This window comes from Oncorhynchus masou, chromosome 33 (genome assembly GCF_036934945.1).
Source record: "Oncorhynchus masou masou isolate Uvic2021 chromosome 33, UVic_Omas_1.1, whole genome shotgun sequence".
Lineage (NCBI taxonomy): Eukaryota > Metazoa > Chordata > Actinopteri > Salmoniformes > Salmonidae > Oncorhynchus > Oncorhynchus masou.
The window spans coordinates 10,097,788-10,120,738 of NC_088244.1; the positions used below are offsets into that span (position 1 = coordinate 10,097,788).

At 43.0% G+C, this 22,951-nt stretch overlaps 2 protein-coding genes across 10 annotated transcripts in view; both read left to right on the top strand.

The window, feature by feature from the left end:
• The window catches only part of LOC135527803 (extracellular sulfatase Sulf-2-like), a 322,483-nt gene extending 316,453 nt beyond the window's left edge, over positions 1-6,030 (top strand). For 5 of the 9 annotated variants that reach the window (XM_064956384.1, XM_064956383.1, XM_064956385.1 and 2 more), the window contains one exon: positions 1,952-6,030. In XM_064956384.1, coding sequence (XP_064812456.1) covers positions 1,952-2,637 — 686 coding nt within the window. In that variant the 3' untranslated portion in view covers positions 2,638-6,030. Of the gene's footprint in view, positions 1-1,421 lie in introns of all 9 variants that reach the window. The other 4 variants (XM_064956388.1, XM_064956390.1, XM_064956387.1 and 1 more) reach the window with 2 other exon arrangements.
• Positions 6,031-6,824: 794 nt separating this feature from the next.
• LOC135527805 (rho GTPase-activating protein 39-like) overlaps positions 6,825-22,951 on the top strand; it is a 156,835-nt gene continuing 140,708 nt past the window's right edge. The window contains exon 1 of the mRNA XM_064956393.1: positions 6,825-6,961. Coding sequence (XP_064812465.1) covers positions 6,948-6,961 — 14 coding nt within the window. The 5' untranslated portion in view covers positions 6,825-6,947. The remainder of the gene's footprint in view (positions 6,962-22,951) is intronic.

Sequence of the window (22,951 nt, forward strand, 5' to 3'; positions counted from 1 at the left end):
GCCTCTTTAGTGTCCTAAGTTGTCATAACTGTGACCTTAATTGCATACCGTCTGTAAGCTGTTAGTGTCTTAAAACGACCGTTCCATATGTGCATGTTCATTAATTGTTTATGGGTCATTGAACAAGCATGGGAAACAGTGTTTAAACCCTTTACAATGAAGATCAGTGAAGTTATTTGGATTTTTACTAATTATCTTTGAAAGACAGGGGCCTGAAAAAGGTCTGTTTCTTTTTTCGCTGAGTTTATATAAAATGAATATAAACATTCCTAAAAGATAGTTGACTATCAACTTGGCCTAGAATACGTTGACAGAATACACAACACTTAGAAAGTACATAGAGATTGTGTATATGGGGCGACGTGTGGGGAGACGTGTGGGGCGAAGTGTGGGGCGAAGTGTGGACGTCACAGGAGGTTGGTGGCTCCTTTTTGGGGAGCACGGGTTCGTGGTAATGGCTGGAGCGGCATCATTGGACTGTCATAAAACACACGGGTTTTCTATGTGTCTGATGCCATTCCACTTGCTCCGTTCCGGACATTATTATGAGCCCTCCTTCCTTCAGCAGCCTCCTGTGCTGGAGGTGCGATTGAGAGTGTGTTTTTTAGTGTTCCCTTTCTCTCTCTCTCTCTCTCTCTCTCTTTCTTTCTTTCTTTCTTTCTTTCTCTCTTGTTTTTCCTTTGCATCTTTGCATGACTTCTGGTTTGGGGGATTTGCACTGAGCACTTTTCGAACCCTGGGGAGTATTCAGTGTATGCTTCACTGTCTCTACACTCCTTCTAACTGAGTTTGGGAGAAGGTTGAGGGCTTATTTTCTCCTGCTTGAACGGGCTGAATAACAGTCTATCTTATTGCTGCTTGTGCATCAGGCAGTTTCAACGCAGAAAGTGGCCAAAAGTGAAGATGCCCACCTCCAAATCACTGTGAGTCTGGAACTTCACGATGCCACCAAACAGTCACCTCTAACAGTCAACTCTAACCCACGATGCCACCAAAACTGTCACCTCTAACAGTCAACTCTAACCCACGATGCCACCAAAACAATCACCTCTAACAGTCACCTTTAACAGTCACCTCTAACAGTCACCTCTAACAGTCACCTCTAACAGTCACCTCTTACAGTCACCTCTTACAGTCTCCTCTAACAGTCACCTCTAACTTGTTTTTTCTTCCTCTCTTTCGTTCCTCTTTCATTTCGTTAGTTTTTTCAACTCTGGGTTTTTCCTGGCTTGCCTGCTGCTCTCTGCTAGTTCTAGTTAATAACCATGACTGTCTCACTCTCCTGTCTGTCTCACTCTTCTGTCTGTCTCACTCTCCTGTCTGTCTCACTCTCCTGTCTGTCGCTATGAATGGATGTAATTCTAACCTGCAAGGTTTAGGCAGCTCACATCTCATACTGTCCTGTTGCTTGTCACCTGTAGAGGGCGCCATCCACCCCCACCACCCAGCACATCTGCCTTAGTCATCTAATCATCTCTACCTGTAGAGGGCGCCATCCTCCCCCACCACCCAGCACATCTGCCTTAGTCATCTAATCATCTCTACCTGTAGAGGGCGCCATCCACCCCCACCGCCCAGCGCATCTGCCTTAGTCATCTAATCATCTCTACCTGTAGAAGGCGCCATCCACCCCCACCGCCCAGCGCATCTGCCTTGGTTGACTCTCACTTTTCATAAGACTGCAGTGCCTCACAATGTCTCTCACTCTTTCTGATACTCTGCTGTCCATGTGTCTTGTCTGTTTCTCCATGTAGCTGCCTCATAAACTAGTGTGAATGTCAGAGAATGAACCCATTCAAGCATTCATATAGAATAGAATACTACTCTGTCCTGGGACCAGTTTACTGGGAGCAGTGTTCACGTGGTGGTGATGAGGAGAGTACAGACACAACGGGAGACAGAGGTTTGCTGTGGATGACACTGTTTTGTCTGTGTGATCTTGTCTCATCAGAGGACAGATTTGGGAAGGCTGGGAGGGATAGGGTCCAGGAGGCGACAGTGGCCCCTTCAGAAGCACCCAGTGCAGGAGGAAAGGGAATGGACTGGACAGAACTTGAACCCTTGTACAGACTTGACAAGCACGCGTATGATCTCAAACTCAACTTCAACGTCAGCCTGGAGGACTGGGACAACTTTGACTGGACCGTGGACAGGATGTTCACGATGCTAGGCAACTTCAACCACCAGCCGAACGGGCGCCGCAGCAACTTGATTCCTGGGGAGGGTAGAGGAGGAAGAGACCACGCCCTGGTGTCCTCAACGGCCCAATCAGCCTCAGCCATCTACCTGACCACCCTGGCCACTCCAGCTCTCCTGCTGAGAGAGGCTGCGGCCGAGGTCCTGAGGGAGGCGTTGGGGCTGAATGGAGGGGAGCACCGCTCTTCCTCTTCCTCCTCCTCCTCCTCTTCTTGTCCTCCAGTCCGCTCAGACTGGGACCACTCCCCACCTCTCCTCAACCAGTTAGGGGAGGAGGGCCCGCCTAGACTGCATGACGAGGATGAGGAGGGCAGGGATAGGGGTGATGAAGAGGAGGAGGAAGAGTTGTTTAGGAGATGGTCGGCCCGGTGGAGGCTGAACCATGCTCACTGTCAGTGCAGTGACTTTGTTCAGGAAGCTGAGAACGGGTTGCCTGTATGACTGCCTGTAAGACCCCTCTCTCACTCTGTCTCCCCTCCTCACCTGAGATTTTAGGGAGACTGAATCAGCACAATGTCACCTCTGGCCTGTCCACCACCCAGACCCGCTTAACATCTCACCCTCCTCCTCCTCAGGCCACTGCAGCACTTCCTGGCTGATATGGGGACGAGCCTGTCCCTTTAATCAAGACTGCAGTCCTCCAGTGCCCCAACCATATCCCAGGCCAGCCTGCGGCCCACTGCTGGCCCCTTCCTGTAATACACCAACGGACTTCACTAGGAGATTCTTTGTGAGCGAACACAGCAGCAGCAGCCCATGATTCTTTATGAGCGAACACAGCAGCAGCAGCCCATGATTCTTTGTGAGCGAACACAGCAGCAGCAGCCCATGATTCTTTGTGAGCGAACACAGCAGCAGCAGCCCATGATTCTTTGTGAGCGAACACAGCAGCAGCAGCCCATGATTCTTTGTGAGCGAACACAGCAGCAGCAGCCCATGATTCTTTATGAGCGAACACAGCAGCAGCAGCCCATGATTCTTTGTGAGCGAACACAGCAGCAGCAGCCCATGATTCTTTATGAGTGAACACAGCAGCAGCAGCCCATGATTCTTTATGAGCGAACACAGCAGCAGCCCATGATTCTTTGTGAGCGAACACAGCAGCAGCAGCACATGATTCTTTATGAGTGAACACAGCAGCAGCAGCCCATGATTCTTTATGAGCGAACACAGCAGCAGCAGCCCATGATTCTTTATGAGCGAACACAGCAGCAGCAGCCCATGATTCTTTATGAGCGAACACAGCAGCAACCCATGATTCTTTGTGAGCGAACACAGCAGCAGCAGCCCATGATTCTTTATGAGCGAACACAGCAGCAGCAGCCCATGATTCTTTGTGAGCGAACACAGCAGCAGCAGCCCATGATTATTTTCCTAATGCAGGATGTTACTTTGCTTTGTTTTTTGTTTTTGGGGAGCTTTGGGAATATGAGAGGAAAATAAACTTGATTGATTTTTGATATTCATTGGATTCTTTGAAAACAGATTGTGTATTCTATGTGTGTATTTGACTGTGTTAGTTTTTCCTAATGGGTGTATGAATTGGTGCTGGTTCCACCCCCTGTGCTGACTACATGTATGTGGCACATTGATTAAGGCTTCTTTATTTTTACCAATGTGTTACTAAGTCATTTTTGAAAACACTTAATTCCACAAAATGCAGATGATCAATTATGAGGTTCAGTGATACACACACACACACACACACACCTCACACACTTTGAGTTAGAGTGCTGTGGAACTTGCCTTTGAGTTTGGCGTCAAACCGACACGAGGAGGCCGTGGTTAGGGTCGGAGTGCAGGTAGGAACTGGGACTACGTGTCATCTAAGTGCCGTATATTTTCAGTGTTGCAGCTTATTATAGTTCTACTATGTTTCTAATGAAAAACAAGAGACTTGATATTTATGTGAATCAAAGCATTCCCTTTTGTTGTGTTCTTAATTTCATTTCAAAATGACTGAGTTCTGGACGTTGAACAGAATAAGAGTTTTTACTGAAAATATCTCTACCGCTACAACTTGGTAGCTGTGGCATTAACCGTTTTGAGAGAGTCCAATCAGAAAACATGCAATCGAAGGCACTTATCTGATGTGAACCCACTGAGACGTATAGAGATCACAACATTGTAGCTGTCCCATTATGGTGTCTGTGACAGTATGGGCAGCACTACTGAAGCCATTTCCATTTTAAAATAGTCCGTTTTCTTCTTCTTTAGATAAAAAAAGTGTAAACTAATATAGGTGTCTTATCTCCTCCTGCAGTGCTGGAGTCCTGAACCAAATTTAGTGTCATTCATGTATTGTAGCCACTAGATGGCAGTCACATAGCTTGAAGCCATTTACAAACTAGGCAAACCATTTTAAAGAAGAAGACAATGTTCTGCTTATTGGCTGATCGCTCCCAACCCCATGCGAATATCTACACAGTTGACTACTGTAAAATGCCTGGAAGCCCTCAATGGCAATGTCCATGCAAAAACAGGTTATTTCTATGTAATGATCCTTATACATCTCTATGTGTAAACCTGACTTGTCTAGTCTTGTTGGTTCTGTTTCATGAAGTCTGTTTCATGAAGTCATCAGTCCACAGTTGAGTTCCCGTGCTAAGACGTTGTTGCATGTATCAACCAATGGTTGTGTGCCAGATCATCGACTGTGCTGTCGGGCACCAGATTGCTAGGACATATGATATGGTTAGCTGATATGTAAAATAACTATCCAAGGGCTGGGCAGAGGAATGTGCCCCACTTCCTCTCTCTGATGTCATCAAAGGCTTCAGAGAGAAAAGGTGTGCTTGTTTTGCAAGCCGATGTGTCCCAGAGATGGGCGGGACATAGGTTTCATGACCCACTCACCTTATACAGCAACCCTGGCAGTTTATTCTGCCTAAAACCACTTAAAGATACTCAGAACATGCTGGCTTGTAAAACAAGCCCACACAGTCAAGATCGGCCGTAACGTCATGGTCTAAAGACTGTAGTTACACGTGTTTCTCTTAGAAATAAAAATACATGGAAAAATACATGTATTTAACAAATGCTGCATTCTTTATAACAGTAGATTTGTTCGCTATACATGGTGCTATTGGGGTCTCAACATATATATATAAAATTGCTGTGTGTATTTGAATGTAGGTCTTTTGCGATTAATGTAAATGTTAAAATATATTTGATAATAAACAGATATTACCAATCAGACAGCGCTTCATCAAAAGGGTCAAATAGTGGGTGCTTATTATTTGTCCTGTTTCACTGCATGTACAAGTGGGTAACTTGTACAAGTTTGGAAATGGGCATTTAGCATATCCTTACTCCCCCTGACAGTGGGTTCGTGGCCAGGCATCTGTCGTTATTGACCGGGAACCTGGAGCAGTTTGGGTTGAGTGACTTGCTCATGTGCAGATCAACAGATTTTTCACCTTGTTCTTACGGGGATTCAAAATATCGACCTTGCGGTTACTGGTCAAATGTTCTCACTGCTAGGCAACCTGCCGCCCCGCCCTGCACCGATGTTTCCTGTACGTAGTCTTCTGATGTGAATACCCTTGAGCAGAAGGAATCTTTCCACCCTCAATTTACCAGGAAACCGACCCCCCCCCCCCAATAATTTTGTACTATATTGTAAGAGGTAAAACAAGTCCCTTCTCCCCCTGGAAAAAAAATAAGCAACAGTACTTTTTATTAGCACTTTGAGATGGACTACTGTATGTGGACAAAAAAAGAGAGGGTTTTATCATAACGATGCCTTGTGTAGTTCCATAGGTTTATCGTGCATATATTTTGGTTTCCAGTGAACAGCTGTAACAAGTTTGTGAATAAAGTGTTGAATGCCAAGGTTTCCTCCTCTTCACTTCACAGTCTGGTTTGTGTTTATTTGACATGTTCAGACCTGCAGTCCTTGATTGGGACACTCTGTTACCAATACCATACATGCCTATTTCTTATTTGGACATTTATGTATTGTATAACATATGTGTCTGGGTTCTGACTAACCATACATTTGATCTTGTTCTATATTCAGCCAATAGGTTTCACTGGTTCTTTCAGCTTTGGAAGCTTTGGTGAAAAGTAAATATCTTGATAAATGTGTTGATTTATTGGTACACATCTAAGAATGATTTCCCAAACAGTTAATTTAATAAATAGACATTGATCCAAACTTTTGGACATAATTGGATCTGGGGTGACAGTCAACATGAGATGTATATTTCTGTCTCAGCACTAGGTGGGTGTATTGGATCATGTTGACACCAAGATCATCAGACACCCCAATGCAGAGGGAAAACAGAGGTTATACTACAAAGCAAATTCGATGAGTTAGCTAGCTAACTTTAATAAACAACCAGAAATAACTATTGATTTTCTGATTAATTAAGAAAGCTTAACTTAGATATGTGTTTTTGATTGTTGAGTCAATAAGACCATGCCCATTTCAAACTTATCCTTCTAAAATATATATATATATTTCAGAATATTTAGGCAAGTTAGCTGGCTAACTCATTCAAGCTGCTTTGTAGTATACCGCTCAGTTAAATACAGTCCGTTAGGGATCAGATTACATATAAACCATGATCATGGTGGAGTTTCGTGGAGGGGTGTGTGTGCTGTACTGACTTGCACACAGACAGGGCAGGGGTGAGGCAGTACTGTGCTCCAGTTACGTGGAAACGCACGTACATAGCTTCAACTAGTGGGAAATCTACTACAATGCAACTCTTATTCCAACTTTTTGCTCATACAATGTGAGGAAGATGGCCGAGACAAGGTATGCAAGTTACTATTTACTGTACAGTGTATTGTCAATGCATGTAACTTTGTGTTTCTCTTGGTGAACGAAACTAGACCGATATAATGTGACACGATTTTGCTGTTGATCCTCGTGTTGCCGCTTCTCACTTCTGCGGGTTGATGATTTCCACTGTCTGCCGTGCTACAGTAATATAATACAACAGGCTTGAAGTAGGCTATTGTCTGGAGATGGAAGTTTTACATTACTCAAACTTTATAGGAAAACGTATTGTCTCGGTTTCCCTTTGCGTGCCTCAAATTTAAAATGTTCCCTTTATTTGAAATGCAAATGGCATGCTATGGAAATGAAAAGAACAAACATTTGTCAAACGCAAATCGCAAACCATATAAACACAGGCTAAGACAATAACATGTAGTCAAGAACAAACTAATTTCAAACTGATAAAAAGCTTGACATGAAGGACATCAAGAAGACATACAAACTAATGCACTGGGAGGTGAAATGTTATCCCATTTCAATAATTATTTGATTGTTCTGGATCAATATATTGTATTAATTACGGATGTAGTCCTTCTTTTCAAGAGAAAGTCATCCTAAAACACTGCATGCCTGTCCAATAACTACACTAGGGTCTATTACACTGCTCCTTGTCGGTGTGTAAAACCACTCCTCTGCGCAACTTCAACGTTCAAACACGAGATCCAAGGTTTTTACTGTGGATTAATGGGCTCGTCTTGCGGGAAACATGCCTGGTCTCGACCGGCATGCATGTCGGCGAACAGATGCTGAACGCTACAGGAGAGGGCTGGTTCGTTACACATGGTCCAGCATGCTTTCCCTCTGGTGCTGTGTCAGTCAATCTGCCGCTCAGTCAGTCACTTCCCATCCCGACGTCCATGTGTCCAGCATAATGGCAACCATCAGCGGGACGGGCGTGGACGTATTTTATTCATATTTTAGTTCAACTGACTAGAGTCGATTAGCTGTTTAGTGTTGGCCTCGTGCTATATACCATTTATATAAAGTCCAAAATAATTTTTTTTAATATAAAGTCATATAATGATTGGGGTAGTTTAGATGAATTTGTTAGCCTGTAATCAGTTGATGAGTGCAGTGGATAGAGCAGTTTATTGCTCTTACTGAATAGAGTTGTGTGAGTACTATATATATAATAACAGAGATGTGTTACTACTGTATATATAATCACACTTGAAGGGAGTCCAAGTTACACATTGTGAAGACAGTGAGCAAATGGAGGCCATGGAAGCATTAACTATGTTTTATTGTGCTGTGGAAGCCAGAGTTGGATTGTATACTTGTGGTCCGATTTTAATGATCAGTTTCGTCTCTTGAATCTTGGCAGATGTTACTACAAATAGCTTGGTTCGTTACCAAAGTAAAAACATAAATAAAAAAAACACATGCATGTTCCATAGCACTATTACTATTATACTAACTATTACTATTATACTAACTATTACTATTATACTAACTAGTACTATTATACTAACTGTTACTATTATACTAACTAGTACTATTATACTAACTATTACTATTATACTAACTATTACTATTATACTAACTACTACTATTATACTAACTATTACTATTGTATTATTACTATTATACTAACTATTACTATTATACTAACTAGTACTATTATACTAACTATTACTATTATACTAACTAGTACTATCATACTAACTATTACTATTATACTAACTATTACTATCATACTAACTATTACTATTATACTAACTATTACTATCATACTAACTATTACTATTATACTAACTATTACTATTATACTAACTATTACTATTATACTAACTATTACCATTATACTAACTATGACTATTATACTAACTATTACTATCATACTAACTATTACTATCATACTAACTATTACTATTATACTAACTATTACTATTATACTAACTATTACTATTATACTAACTAGTACTATTACACTAACTAGTACTATTATAACTATTACTATTATACTAACTACTACTATCATACTAACTATTACTATTGTATTATTACTATTATACTAACTATTACTATTATACTAACTAGTACTATCATACTAACTATTACTATTATACTAACTATTACTATCATACTAACTATTACTATTATACTAACTATTACTATCATACTAACTATTACTATTATACTAACTAGTACTATCATACTAACTATTACTATTATACTAACTGTTACTATTATACTAACTATTACTATTATACTAACTATTACTATTATACTAACTACTACTATTATACTAACTATTACTATTATACTAACTACTACTATTATACTAACTATTACTATTATACTAACTACTACTATTATACTAACTATTACTATCATACTAACTATTACTATTATACTAACTAGTACTATCATACTAACTATTACTATTATACTAACTATTACTATCATACTAACTACTACTATTATACTAACTATTACTGTTATACTAACTATTACTATTATACTAACTAGTACTATTACACTAACTAGTACTATTATAACTATTACTATTATACTAACTACTACTATCATACTAACTATTACTATTGTATTATTACTATTATACTAACTACTACTATTATACTAACTATTACTATTATACTAACTACTACTATTATACTAACTATTACTATTATACTAACTACTACTATTATACTAACTATTACTATTGTATTATTACTATTATACTAACTACTACTATCATACTAACTACTACTATTATACTAACTATTACTATTATACTAACTATTACTATTATACTAACTACTACTATTATACTAACTATTACTATTATACTAACTACTACTATTATACTAACTATTACTATTGTATTATTACTATTATACTAACTACTACTATCATACTAACTACTACTATTATACTAACTATTACTATTATACTAACTACTACTATTATACTAACTATTACTATTGTATTATTACTATTATACTAACTGTTACTATTATACTAACTAGTACTATCATACTAACTATTACTATTATACTAACTACTACTATTATACTAACTATTACTATCATACTAACTATTACTATTATACTAACTAGTACTATCATACTAACTATTACTATTATACTAACTACTACTATTATACTAACTATTACTATTGTATTATTACTATTATACTAACTGTTACTATTATACTAAGTATTCAATATGGTCTATAGTCATACTGGAGAGAGTTTTCATTTGTGGAGAAGGGACATGTGTTACATGTCTGCTGTGCTACAGTAAAATAATACAACAAGTTTTACATTACTCAAACTTTATAGGAAAACGTATTGTCTCGGTTTCCCTTTGCGTGCCTCAAATTTAAAATGTTCCCTTTATTTGAAATGCAAATGGTATGCTATGGAAATGAAAAGAACAAACATTTGTCAAACGTAAATTGTTATTACCATATAAATACAGTCCCACCCATGGGTATCCCGGGCGAACAGGAGCATTGCTGAAACAAATAGTGTTTGGTTCTGACGTCTTCAGTCACCCACACACAACCTTCACTACTTGTGTTTGTCCATCATTAAAATTAATGGTCTATGGGGCGGCAGCGTAGCCTAGTGGTTAGAGCGTTGGACTTGTAACCGGAAGGTTGCAAGTTCATATCCCTGAGCTGACAAGGTACAAATATGTCGTTCTGCCCCTGAAGTTAACTGTCATTGAACATAAGAATTTGTTCTTAACTGACATATTTGCCAGGTAAAAAAAAAAAAAGTTGAATAAAGCTATCCTGATGCAGGCAGACTTAGATGTACAGACAGTAATGGCTGGAGATGACACAGCCATAAAGACATTGTGTGGCTGTGTGGCTGTGTGGCTGTGTGGCTGTGTGGCTGTGTGGCTGTGTGGCTGTGTGGCTGTGTGGCTGTGTGGCTGTGTGGCTGTGTGGCTGTGTGGCTGTGTGGCTGTGTGGCTGCGTGGCTGCGTGGCTGTGTGATACTGCTGGCTGAGGCTTCTGCTGTTCTAAAATGTCTCTCTTGTATGGTTCTCCTCTTTGTCCAACTGTGTCTCAACTCTTTCCTTTCACCCCTGTTCTGTTTGTATCTGTCTGAGCCCCCGATACGCTGTTTGTATCTGTCTGAGCCCCGACACGCCAGGTATGTGGGACTGTTTTCACTGGTCGGGGTCACTATGTGCTGACTGGGAGTTTGGGCTGAAAAGCTGGATTGTTGGGCCACTGCCTGCAGGATGAATCAGAGAGAGCTGACCATTGTGGACTTCATCAATGACCATTTTAGATCTTGTCAAAGACCTTTAGTTCTCCACAGCTGAGTCTGTGTGTTTATTTTATTTATTTAACCTTTATTTAACTAGGCAAGTCAGTTAAGAACAAATTCTTATTTACAATGACAGCCTACCCTGGCCAAACCTGGACAACGCAGTGCACCGCCTTATGGGACTCCCAATCACATCCGGATGTGATACAGCCTGGATTCGAACCAAGGACTGTCGTGACACCTCTTGAACTGAGATGCAGTGCCTTAGACCGTTGCATCACTCGGGAGCCCTAGAAAGCTGGTTGTTGGTTGGTTGATGGAAAGTAACTGTGTGGATTCATGTGCACACTCCTTTATGTGCACGTGTGCAATTGTTTGCGTTGTTGTTGTATATCTGTAGGCTATAATAGGTTTGAGTCAACATGGCTAAACAGTGATCCCCATAGTGGTAGGGTGAGAACAGGCAGGGAGTGGTACAGTAGGACAAACCCTGGGAATGGTAGGGTGTGTCAGTGCAGAGACCTTCTCTACTGGGTGGGTTGGTGCCGTCTGCATAATGAACCTCGATGGGGAGGGAGAGCTGTGAGGAGGCGCGACTGAGCTGCCCAGGCCATGAATTAATGAAACTGTACTACTACACACTAAAGCCGTGGTAGAGTACTTCTAAACCTGACATGTAAGTTAGTCATGACCTTGTAACAACACAAGACAAACTAAAGCAACGGCTATGGATTAACTGAGGGTTATCCTACGAAACAGGTTTGAGGAGTTAGATTTGACCAAAGTTACCTCACTAAGTTCAACCCAGGATAACTGACCATACCTTAAAAGGTATGTCTTTGTAACAACACAAGACAATCTAAAGCAACGGCTCTGAGGGGTATCCTATTAAACAGGTTGGAGGAGTTAGTGAGGTAACTCTAGGTCAACTTTGGTCAACTCTTCAGCCTGTAGTAACCACAATGCCACCAATGCTACACAACTACACAATGTCATTATGACTGTCCGTCATGTGTCGTCTCCAGCCATAACTGTCTGTATATCCAAGTGAAGACGATTGTTGTCTTTATCAGGAGTCCGAGTCTGTCACAACTTGCCGTGGCCAGGAGTCCCTTAGGGCAGTGTAGAATTGTCCCAGCGTCGCCCGGGTTAAAGGAGGGTTTGGCCCGGGGGGACTTTACTTGGCTCATCGCGCTCTAGCGACTCCTAGAGCGCGCTGAGCCGGGCACCTGCAGGCTGACTTCGGTTGTCAGTTGAACGGTGTTTCCTCTGACACATTCGTGCAGCTGGCTTCCGGGATAAGCGAGCTGGTGTTGAGAAGTGTGGTGTGGCGGGTCATGTGTTGGAGGACGCATGACTCGACCTTCGCCTCTCCCGAGCCTGTTGGGAAGTTGCATCAATGAGACAAGATCGTAAATGGATATGACGAAATTGGGGAGAAAAAGGGGGTAAAATAAAAATATATAAATACTATTAAAATAAGTAATAAAGTAATGACATTAACGATAAGTAATAAAATAATGACATTAACCATTAAGCAATAAAATAATGACATTAACCATTAAGTAATAAAATAATGACATTAACGATAAGTAATAAAATAATGACATTAACGATAAGTAATAAAGTAATGACATTAACGATAAGTAATAAAATAATGACATTAACCATTAAGTAATAAAATTAAGATGACATTAATAACTTCTTGACGCAACCCATCCTGTTAGCGGGATCATTTTCATCAACAACCGCTGAATTGCAAAGCGCCACATTCAAAAAATATTCCTAAAAATATTTATATTCATGAAATCAAAAGTGCAATATTGCAAAACACAGTTTAGCTCTTTGTTAATCCACCTGTCATGTCAGATTTTAAAAATATGCTTTACAGCGAAAGCAATCCAAGCGTTTGTGTAAGTTTATCGATCACTAGACAAAACATTATCAACACCTAGCTTGGTCACGAAAATCAGAAAAGCAATACAATTAATCGCTTACCTTTGATGATCTTCAGATGTTTTCACTCACGAGACTCCCAGTTACACAATAAATGTTCCTTTTGAACCATAAAGATTATTTTTATATCCAACATACCTCCGTTTGTTTGGCGCGTTATGTTGAGAAATCCACAGGCTCGAGCGGTCATGACAACGCAGACGAAAATTCCAAATAGTATCCATAATGTCCACAGAAACATGTAATTTCTTTGTCCCATCGCGCTCTATCAACTCCTTGTGGTGGGCCGTGTGCCTGCAAGCTGACCCCGACACATTGGTGCAGTGCGGCTTGGCAGGGTGGTGTTTCAGAAGACGCATGGCTCTCGACCTTCGCCTCTCCGTAGGGGAGTTGCAGCGATGGGACAAGATTGTAACTACCAATTGGATATCACGAATTTGGGGAGAAAAAGGGTTAAAAGTAAAAACATATATAATAATTAGCTAAGTAGTAAGCAATTGCAAAGTTGCTAATTAGCTACAATTTTTAAGTTGTCTGTGATGACATTCGAACACGCAACCTTTGGGTTGCGAGATATTCACGTTAATACGCCTACCTACCCACCCGCCCTACTTTTGTTTTTTGCCTTAAGTAATCTTCTGTCTTATGTTGCATTTTTGTATGGTTACATATCATACTAATTTGCATGTCCTGGATTTGCATTTACTATGTAACGTCTAGTCTGTGAGACCAGGCTGGGTTCCTCTCGAGGTTTCATCCTAGGTTCCTGCCTTCTACAGAGCTTTTCATAGCCACTGTGCTTCTGCCTCGCATTGCTCGGCTGGGTTCCTGAATAGCACATTGTGACAACTGTTGATGTAAAAGGGCTGAATAAAAATACATTTGATATTCCATTTGGGGGAAAAACACAGCAAACCAACACTGGGTCTAATGTTACTCTGATACAGTGTTTCCCATATATGTATACAACCAATAAAATGGGATTTAATTTTGATTTGATTTGAATTCACCTTATTCAACTCATTGTGGGCTTGAGGATTAGTTGACAAGTTGAATCAGGTGTGCTTGTGTGTTGTTGGGGTTATTTGAGGACTGGAGTTGAGAAACACTGTTCTAATGAGTAGATATTTCCACAAACACTTCAGTTGCCTTAATAACATCCCCCAAAATACTCCTGCAGTTCAAACTTGGCGCCCTTCCCTCTCCGTTTGGTTTTTACCGCTACCCAGTAGGTGCTTGTGTGTGGTTATGTGGATTTAACTCACTGCATGTAACTGGTCTAACTGGGCTGTTTCCATGGCATGGTGTTCCTTAGGCCTGGGTCACAGAGTAGTAGTCAGTAAAAACGCCTGCTCATTAAGACGGGCCGTGATTCAGGGTCTCAGCTCATTAACATAGCTAGGACGTGTGCTACATTGTCTCTACTCCTGGGTCATGACTTGAAGACCCATGCCAGGGTTGCTGTTTATGTTCTAATCCAAATGGACGGTAATGAATGCTGTATACATTATTTATTTGTTGTTGTTTTTGGCTCCTAGCCCACAGTGTGATGAGGAATAGGCTGTATACCCGGAGATGATGTGTTATCTAACTGCCTGCTGCCTGGTGAATAGTTAGAAAGTACCAAGCAACATTTCAGTCACTGCTGACACTACAATGCCCTCACCGTAAACTTCACCTGCTGATTGTTTTAACGTTTTAGTAGAAGAAAAAGTCCGAGATGAATGTTACGGTTGTTAAATGTTAAAATTTGGTTTAATCTTTCATGACATTATCAGCATTATGGTCCAGCAGGCACTGTATCCCCGACTCAAATCAAATCAAATTTGATTTGTCACATACACATGGTTGCAGATGTTAATGCGAGTGTAGCGAAATGCTTGTGCTTCTAGTTCCGACAATGCAGTAATAACCAACAAGTAATCTAACTAAGAATTCCAAAACTACTGTATTATACACACAAGTGTAAGGGGATAAAGAATATGTACATAAAGATATATGAATGAGTGATGGTACAGAGCAGCATAGGCAAGATACAGTAGATGGTATCGAGTACAGTATATACATATGAGATGAGTATGTAAACAAAGTGGCATAGTTAAGTGGCTAGTGATACATGTATTACATAAAGATGCATTAGATGATATAGAGTACAGTATATACGTATACATATGAGATGAATAATGTAGGGTATGTAAACATTATATTAGGTAGCATTGTTTAAAGTGGCTAGTGATATATTTTACATAATTTCCCATCAATTCCCATTATTAAAGTGGCTGGAGTTGAGTCAGTGTGTTGGCAGCAGCCACTCAATGTTAGTGGTGGCTGTTTAACAGTCTGATGGCCTTGAGATAGAAGCTGTTTTTCAGTCTCTCGGTCCCAGCTTTGATGCACCTGTACTGACCTCGCCTTCTGGATGATAGCGGGGTGAACAGGCAGTGGCTTGGGTGGTTGTTGTCCTTGATGATCTTTATGGCCTGCTGTTATGCTGTTTCCTGAAGTCCACAATCATCTCCTTAGTTTTGTTGACGTTGAGTGTGAGGTTATTTTCCTGACACCACACTCCGAGGGCCCTCACCTCCTCCCTGTAGGCCGTCTCGTCGTTGTTGGTAATCAAGCCTACCGCTGTTGTGTCGTCCGCAAACTTGATGATTGAGTTGGAGGCGTGTGTGGCCACGCAGTCGTGGGTGAACAGGGAGTACAGGAGAGGGCTCAGAACGCACCCTTGTGGGGCCCCAGTGTTGAGGATCAGCGGGGTGGAGATGTTGTTGCCTTCCCTCACCACCTGGGGGCGGCCCGTCAGGAAGTCCAGTACCCAGTTGCACAGGGTGGGGTCGAGACCCAGGGTCTCGAGCTTGATGACGAGCTTGGAGGGTACTATGGTGTTAAATGCCGAGCTATAGTCGATGAACAGCATTCTCACATAGTTATTCCTCTTGTCCAGATGGGTTAGGGCAGTGTGCAGTGTGGTTGAGATTGCATCATCTGTGGACCTATTTGGGCGGTAAGCAAATTGGAGTGGGTCTAGGGTGTCAGGTAGGGTGGAGGTGATATGGTCCTTGACTAGTCTCTCAAAGCACTTCATGATGACGGAAGTGAGTGCTACGGGGCGGTAGTCGTTTAGCTCAGTTACCAGTCTGCTGTTCCCACATGCTTCAAGAGGGCCACCACAGACTTCCCAAGAAAGCTAAGGGATTGATAGGGATTGATTGAATATGTCCGTAAACACACCAGCCAGCTGGTCTGCGCATGCACTGAGGGCGCTGCTGGGGATGCCGTCTGGGCCTGCAGCCTTGCGAGGGTTAACACGTTTAAATGTTTTACTCACCTCGGCTGCAGTGAAGGAGAGTCCGCATGTTTTCGTTGCCGGCCGTGTCAGTGGCACTGTATTGTCCTCAAAGCGGGCAAAAAAGCTATTTAGTCTGCCTGGGAGCAAGACATCCTGGTCCGTGACAGGGCTGGTTTTCTTTTTGTAATCCGTGATTGACTGTCGACCCTGCCACATACCTCTTGTGTCTGAGCCGTTGAATTGAGATTCTATTTTGTCTCTATACTGACGCTTAGCTTGTTTGATTGCCTTGCAGAGGGAATAGCTACACTGTTTGTATTCGGTCATGTTTCTGGTCACCTTGCCCTGATTAAAAGCAGTGGTTCGCGATTTCAGTTTCACGCAAATGCTGCCACCAATCCATTGTTTCTGGTTTGGGAATGTTTTAATCGTTGCTATGGGAACGACATCTTCAACACACGTTCTAATGAACTCGCACACCGAATCAGCGTATTCGTCAATGTTGTTGTCTGACGCAATGCGAAACATATCCCAGTCCACGTGATGGAAGCAGTCTTGGAGTGTGGAATCAGATTGGTCGGACTAGCGTTGGACAGACCTCAGCGTGGGAGCTTCTTGTTTTAGTTTCTGTCTGTAGGCAGCGATCAACAAAATGGAGTCGTGGTCAGCTTTTCCAAAAGGAGGGCGGGGCAGGGCCTTATATGCATCGCGGAAGTTAGAATAGCAATGATCCAAGGTTTTGCCAGCCCTGGTTCCGCAATCGATATGCTGATACAATTTAGGGAGTCTTGTTTTCAGATTAGCCTTGTTAAAATCCCCAGCTCCAATGAATGCAGCCTCAGGATGTATGGATTCCAGTTTGCAAAGAGTCAAATAAAGTTCGTTCAGAGCCATTGATGTGTCTGCTTGGGGGGGGATATATACGGCTGTTATTATAATCGAAGAGAATTCCCTTGGTAGATAATGCGGTCGACATTTGATTGTGAGGAATTCTAAATCAGGTGAACAGAAGGATTTGAGTTCCTGTATGTTTTTGTGATCACACCACGTCTCGTTAGCCATAAGGCATACACCCCGCCCCTCTTCTTACCAGAAAGATGTTTCTGTCGGCGCGATACGTGGAGATACCTGCTGGCTGCACCGACTCCGATAGCGTCTCTCCAGTGAGCCATGTTTCCGTGAAGCAAAGAACGATACAGTCTCTGATGTCCCTCTGGAATGCTACCCTTGCTCGGATTTCATCAACCTTGTTGTCAAGAGACTGGACATTGGCGAGAAGTATACTAGGGAGTGGTGCACGATGTGCCCGTCTCCGGAGTCTGACCAGAAGACCGCTTCGTTTCCCTCTTTTACGAAGTCGTTTTTTTGGGTCGCCGGCTGGGATCCATTCCGTTGTCCTGGTTGAAAGGCAGAACACAGGATCCGCTTCGCGAAAGTCATATTCTTGGTCGTACATATGGTGAGTTGACGCTGCTCTTATATTCAGTAGTTCTTCTCGACTGTATGTAATGAAACCTAAGATGACCTGGGGTACTAATGTAAGAAATAACACGTAAAAAAAACAAAAAACTGCATAGTGTCCTAGGAACGCGAAGCGAGGCGGCCATCTCTGTCGGCGCCGGAAATAGACACCGATCACTTATTATAGGCATTTTGCTGATGTCATTCAGTACAGTACGTAGCCTGTACTAGAGAAATGTCAAGTTTGAATTGAGGAGTTTTATAATATAAGTGATTGTTAATGGAACCAATGATGGCTTCAACCATGAAACCTGTAGTAGTAGTAGTTAAAGTGATAACAAAATAAAAACAGTGATGCACATTCATGTTATAAACTTAGCTTTCTATTTATCATTATGACATCAATTCAGGCCATTTATCACAATATGGATTTTTGTCCGTATCGCCAAGCTCTACTACCTTCTACTACCTTCCTCCGTCCTGTGATCTCACCACGGCCGATCACCACGGCCAACCACCACAGCCTAACCACCACGGCCTGCTGTGGGCCTCCCTGCAGCCCCCCTCCCCTCTAAAGGCACTCTAATGGTATTCCTCTGACTGGACTCAAAGTGAGCGTATGTGCAATGTTTACTGTTCATTTTTATTGTTCATTTCACTTTAGTATACAGTGGGGCAAAAAAGTATTTAGTCAGCCACCAATTGTGCAAGTTCTCCCACTTAAAAAGATGAGAGAGGCCTGATGAGAAAGATGGAGACTGGCTAGGCCCCTCCAGGACCTTGAAATGCTTCTTACGAAGCAAGTGAGGTAGATAATATACAAAAGTGAAAAAAACAATACAAAACAGTAAACATTACACATACAGAAGTTTCAAAACAATAAAGACATTACAAATGGCATATCACAACTAGTGTTGTAACACTGTACAAATGGTTAAAGTACACAAGGGAAAATAAATAAGCATAAATATGGGTTGTATTTACAATGGTGTTTGTCTCTCTCTGTCTCTCTCTGTCTCTATCCCTCTGGTTGATCTAAATGGAAGTGTGAAAGGAGATTTAATCTTCATAACAAACACTCTCCACCTCTCCATTGTAGCTGTGGGGGGCTTGAGAAATGTCTCTGTGTGTAAAGGAAGGATCGGGGAAATGTCTCTGTGTGTAAAGGAAGGATCGGGGGAATGTCTCTGTGTGTAAAGGAAGGATCGGGGGAATGTCTCTGTGTGTAAAGGAAGGATCGGGGGAAGCCTCTGCTGTCAGCCCTGCGTCTCTTTCCTGTGATTTATATAAGAGGTTGGAGGGGAGGAAACCTTCTCACAGTATGTGTTGGATCAGCACCCTGCTGCAACATGTCTCAAAGAGATTTAGAATAATTGATTTCTCCATGGTAACGGAGTTGGAGTGGCGGCTGGCTGGGTAGTGGTGTTGACAGGGGAATAGGAGGACTGTTGATACGCATGGTGTTGATATGTTCTGCTGTTTGATGAGAAAAACCTCATGAGAAACTATATCACACAGACATATAGCCTGGCCTCTCCTGTCTTCTCCTGTCCTCTCGTATCCTCTCCTGTCTTCTCCTGTCCTCTCGTATCCTCTCCTGTCTTCTCTTGTCCTCGTATCCTCTCCTGTCTTCTCCTGTACTCTCGTATCCTCTCCTGTCTTCTCCTGTCCTCTCGTATCCTCTCCTGTCTTCTCCTGTCCTCTTGTATCCTCTCCTGTCTTCTCCTGTCCTCTCATATCCTCTCCTGTCCTCTCTCCTATCCTCTCGTATCCTCTCCTGTCTTCTACTGTCCTCTCGTATCCTCTTCTGTCTTCTCCTGTCCTCTCGTATCCTCTCCTGTCCTCTCTCCTGTCCTTTCCTCCTCACCTTTTCCTGTCAGCATGAAGAGTCGTCATGGACCATTTCTGACTGCCTGTACAGAACGAGACTTCTAATGAAGGGTTCATGGTTTAGTATTTTCAATTAACAATCGGCCAAAGGTTTTTCACCTGCCAGGTTCACAAACAAAAGACTCTTCAAGGAGGGATTTCCTTTGTATTTGTCAGAAGAGTGTTTGCATACACTCACACACACAGTGGGTCTGAGTGACTAACCTTGTTCACACCCTGTTGTCATGCAGCTCAGTCAACACAGTGGCTGAGGTGCTCAGCCAGGCACCTCTCTGTAGTTAGAGGCTTGTTGTTATCTCTCACAGACAGTGGAAAGGGTTAACTCTGGACATTCCTTTGTCTCTATATTGCTGGTTGGTGTTGCAGTTAAAAGGGTCCCCCATGACTCAGGCCCAGCAGACTGACTGGGAGGCTCAGCCGTCAGGATGGAAAAGTGCTCAGTGGTGGGGAGCACAGTGTCCAGCCTGCCTAAGCCCAAATGGACTCTTCCTTCATGTCCTGCTCCTTTCTGCTCAGGTGGTTCGCGGCTGGTGTGTGTGCACCTGTGTGTGTGTTGGGTAGATCGGGTATGGGTTGAGTGGGTTGGTTCTTCTATCCTTGTTAGGACCTAAAATCCCCTAAAGTCCCCACAAGGACTTTAAATCAAAGACAAATTCTCCCTTGTGGGGATATTTCCCACATCCCCATGAGGTCAAAGGCTATTTTAAATTCAGGAGGGCTAGGATTGGAATTAGGGTAAGGGTTAGTGGTTCGGTTTAGAGTTAGAGTTAGGAGTTAGGTTTAGGGTTATGGTAAGGGTAAGGTTTAGGTTTAGGGGTTAGGGAACATAGGATTTTGAATGGAAACTAATTTTAGGTCCCCACGACGATAGAAGAACAAGACATGTGTGTGTGTGTGTGTGTGTGTGTGTGTGTGTGTGTGTGTGTGTGTGTGTGTGTGTGTGTGTGTGTGTGTGTGTGTGTGTGTGTGTGTGTGTGTGTGTGTGTGTGTGTGTGTGTGTGTGTGTGTGTGTGTGTGGTTGTGGTATTGCAGTGGTTCTGGTTGTCCTGATTTACCCCTGCTAACCCCTATGTAATCCAGGACCGGCCCGAGGCCTGTGGCTCAGTGTCTCCCAGGGGAGGGCCACTCAGGACAGTCATTAGTCGAATGGATGTGGGCCTGAAGCCTGAAGGAGAAGGCCAGTGGCAATGAATGACAACCTTTGCCATTGTCTGGCTTAATGAGTGCAGGGACAAAGCTGCTGCTCAGAAATGTCCCTGTCCATCCATCCATCCATGTTAGTTTAATGGATCCCAGACGAGGGGCTGGGAATCTCCTCTAAGAACTTCATTATTAACTGAGACTAGGGCCTAGAGAATGAGAGCTGGAGGAACAGAGGAGCATTTGAAGATGGTCGTGATCTGTGACGATACTCGGCAGTATCACAGTTCATCTGAGTAGCAGTAGTTACTTGGAGTCAAATCACAATTTATTTAAAGTGCATTTAACAAAGTGACGACACAGTTTTGAGCACAAAGTCACCGGACACTGTCTCACGTCTCTGCTCTAGGAATCTCCTTTCAGGGGGAGAGGCATTGGAGCAGAGGACGTACGAATGAGATGCACTGGCAAACTGCAACACTCACCCTCTCTCTCCAGAACAGACACCATGAGGACATTCTCCCTCCCTTTATATATCTCCTCACTACTCCTCACCTCTTCTAAACTCTCCTCTCCTCACCTCTCCTCAACTCTCCTCACTTCTCCTCACCTCTCCTCACTTCTCCTCAACTCTCCTCACTTCTCCTCACCTCTCCTCACTTCTCCTCACTTCTCCTCACCTCTCCTCACTTCTCCTCTCCTCACCTCTCCTCTCCTCACCTCTCCTCACTGCTCCTCACTTCTCCTCTCCTCCCCTCTCCTCACTTCTCACTTCTCCTCACTTCTACTCACCTCTCCTCACTTTTCCTCAACTCTCCTCACCTCTCCTCACCTCTCCTCACTTCTCCTCAACTCTCCTCACCTCTCCTCACTTCTCCTCACCTCTCCTCACCTCTCCTCACCTCTCCTCTCCTCCCCTCTCCTTACTTCTCCTCCCCTCTCCTCACCTCTCCTCACCTCTCCTCACCTCTCCTCACTTCTCCTCACCTCTCCTCAGAGAGAAAGGGGGGGGAGTAGGGAAAGGGAGAGAGAGAGAGAGGGGGAGAAGGATGGAGGGGGAGAGAGAGTGAGAGAAGGATGGAGGGGGGAGAGAGAGGGGGAGAAGGAGGGAGGGGGTGAAAGAGAGGGGGGTGAGAGAGAGAGATTGACAACAATGTAAGTCTATTTCCATTTTCTTTTTACCTCTGAGGTGAAACCCTCTGTCTCACTTCTCTTCCTCAGACCCCAGAGACAGAATGCAGTGTTGAGTTAACGGAACACACAGGCACACATCACAGAGGAGAAGAAAATACCCATTATAATTGGCAGGGCCACTAGTTACGCACACACTCACACACACACACACACACACACACACACACACACACACACACACACACACACACACACACACACACACACACACACACACACACACACACACACACACACACACACACACACACACACACACACACACACACACACACACACACACACACACACACACACGCTCTCTCTCTGGCCCTGACAGAGTGTGTAGACACAGGGCTGGAGTCAAGACTGCCTGGCGCTGGGTCCTGACTAAATAAACACACAGTGGCTGTGGGGACCAAACCATACCTCTCCCAGATGGTCCCTGTCTATTTACCCTCTCAGAATTGCCACACACAAAGAGGGCAAGACAGAGAGGGACCAACAAACAAAAGGGACAAAATGAGGGACACGTTGAGAGGACAGGGCAAAAAGGCTGTGATTCATCCCCTGCTTCCACCATTTAAATAGATGCTTTCCTCACCTCCCTTCTTATCTCCTCTGTCCTCATCCTTTACCTCCCCTCTTATCTCCTCCGTCCTCATCCTTTACCTCCCCTCTTATCTCCTCTGTCCTCATCCTTTACCTCCCCTCTTATCTCCTCTGTCCTCATCCTTTACCTCCCCTCTTATTTACATTTACATTTAAGTCATTTGGCAGACGCTCTTCTCCTCTGTCCTCATCCTTTACCTCCCCTCT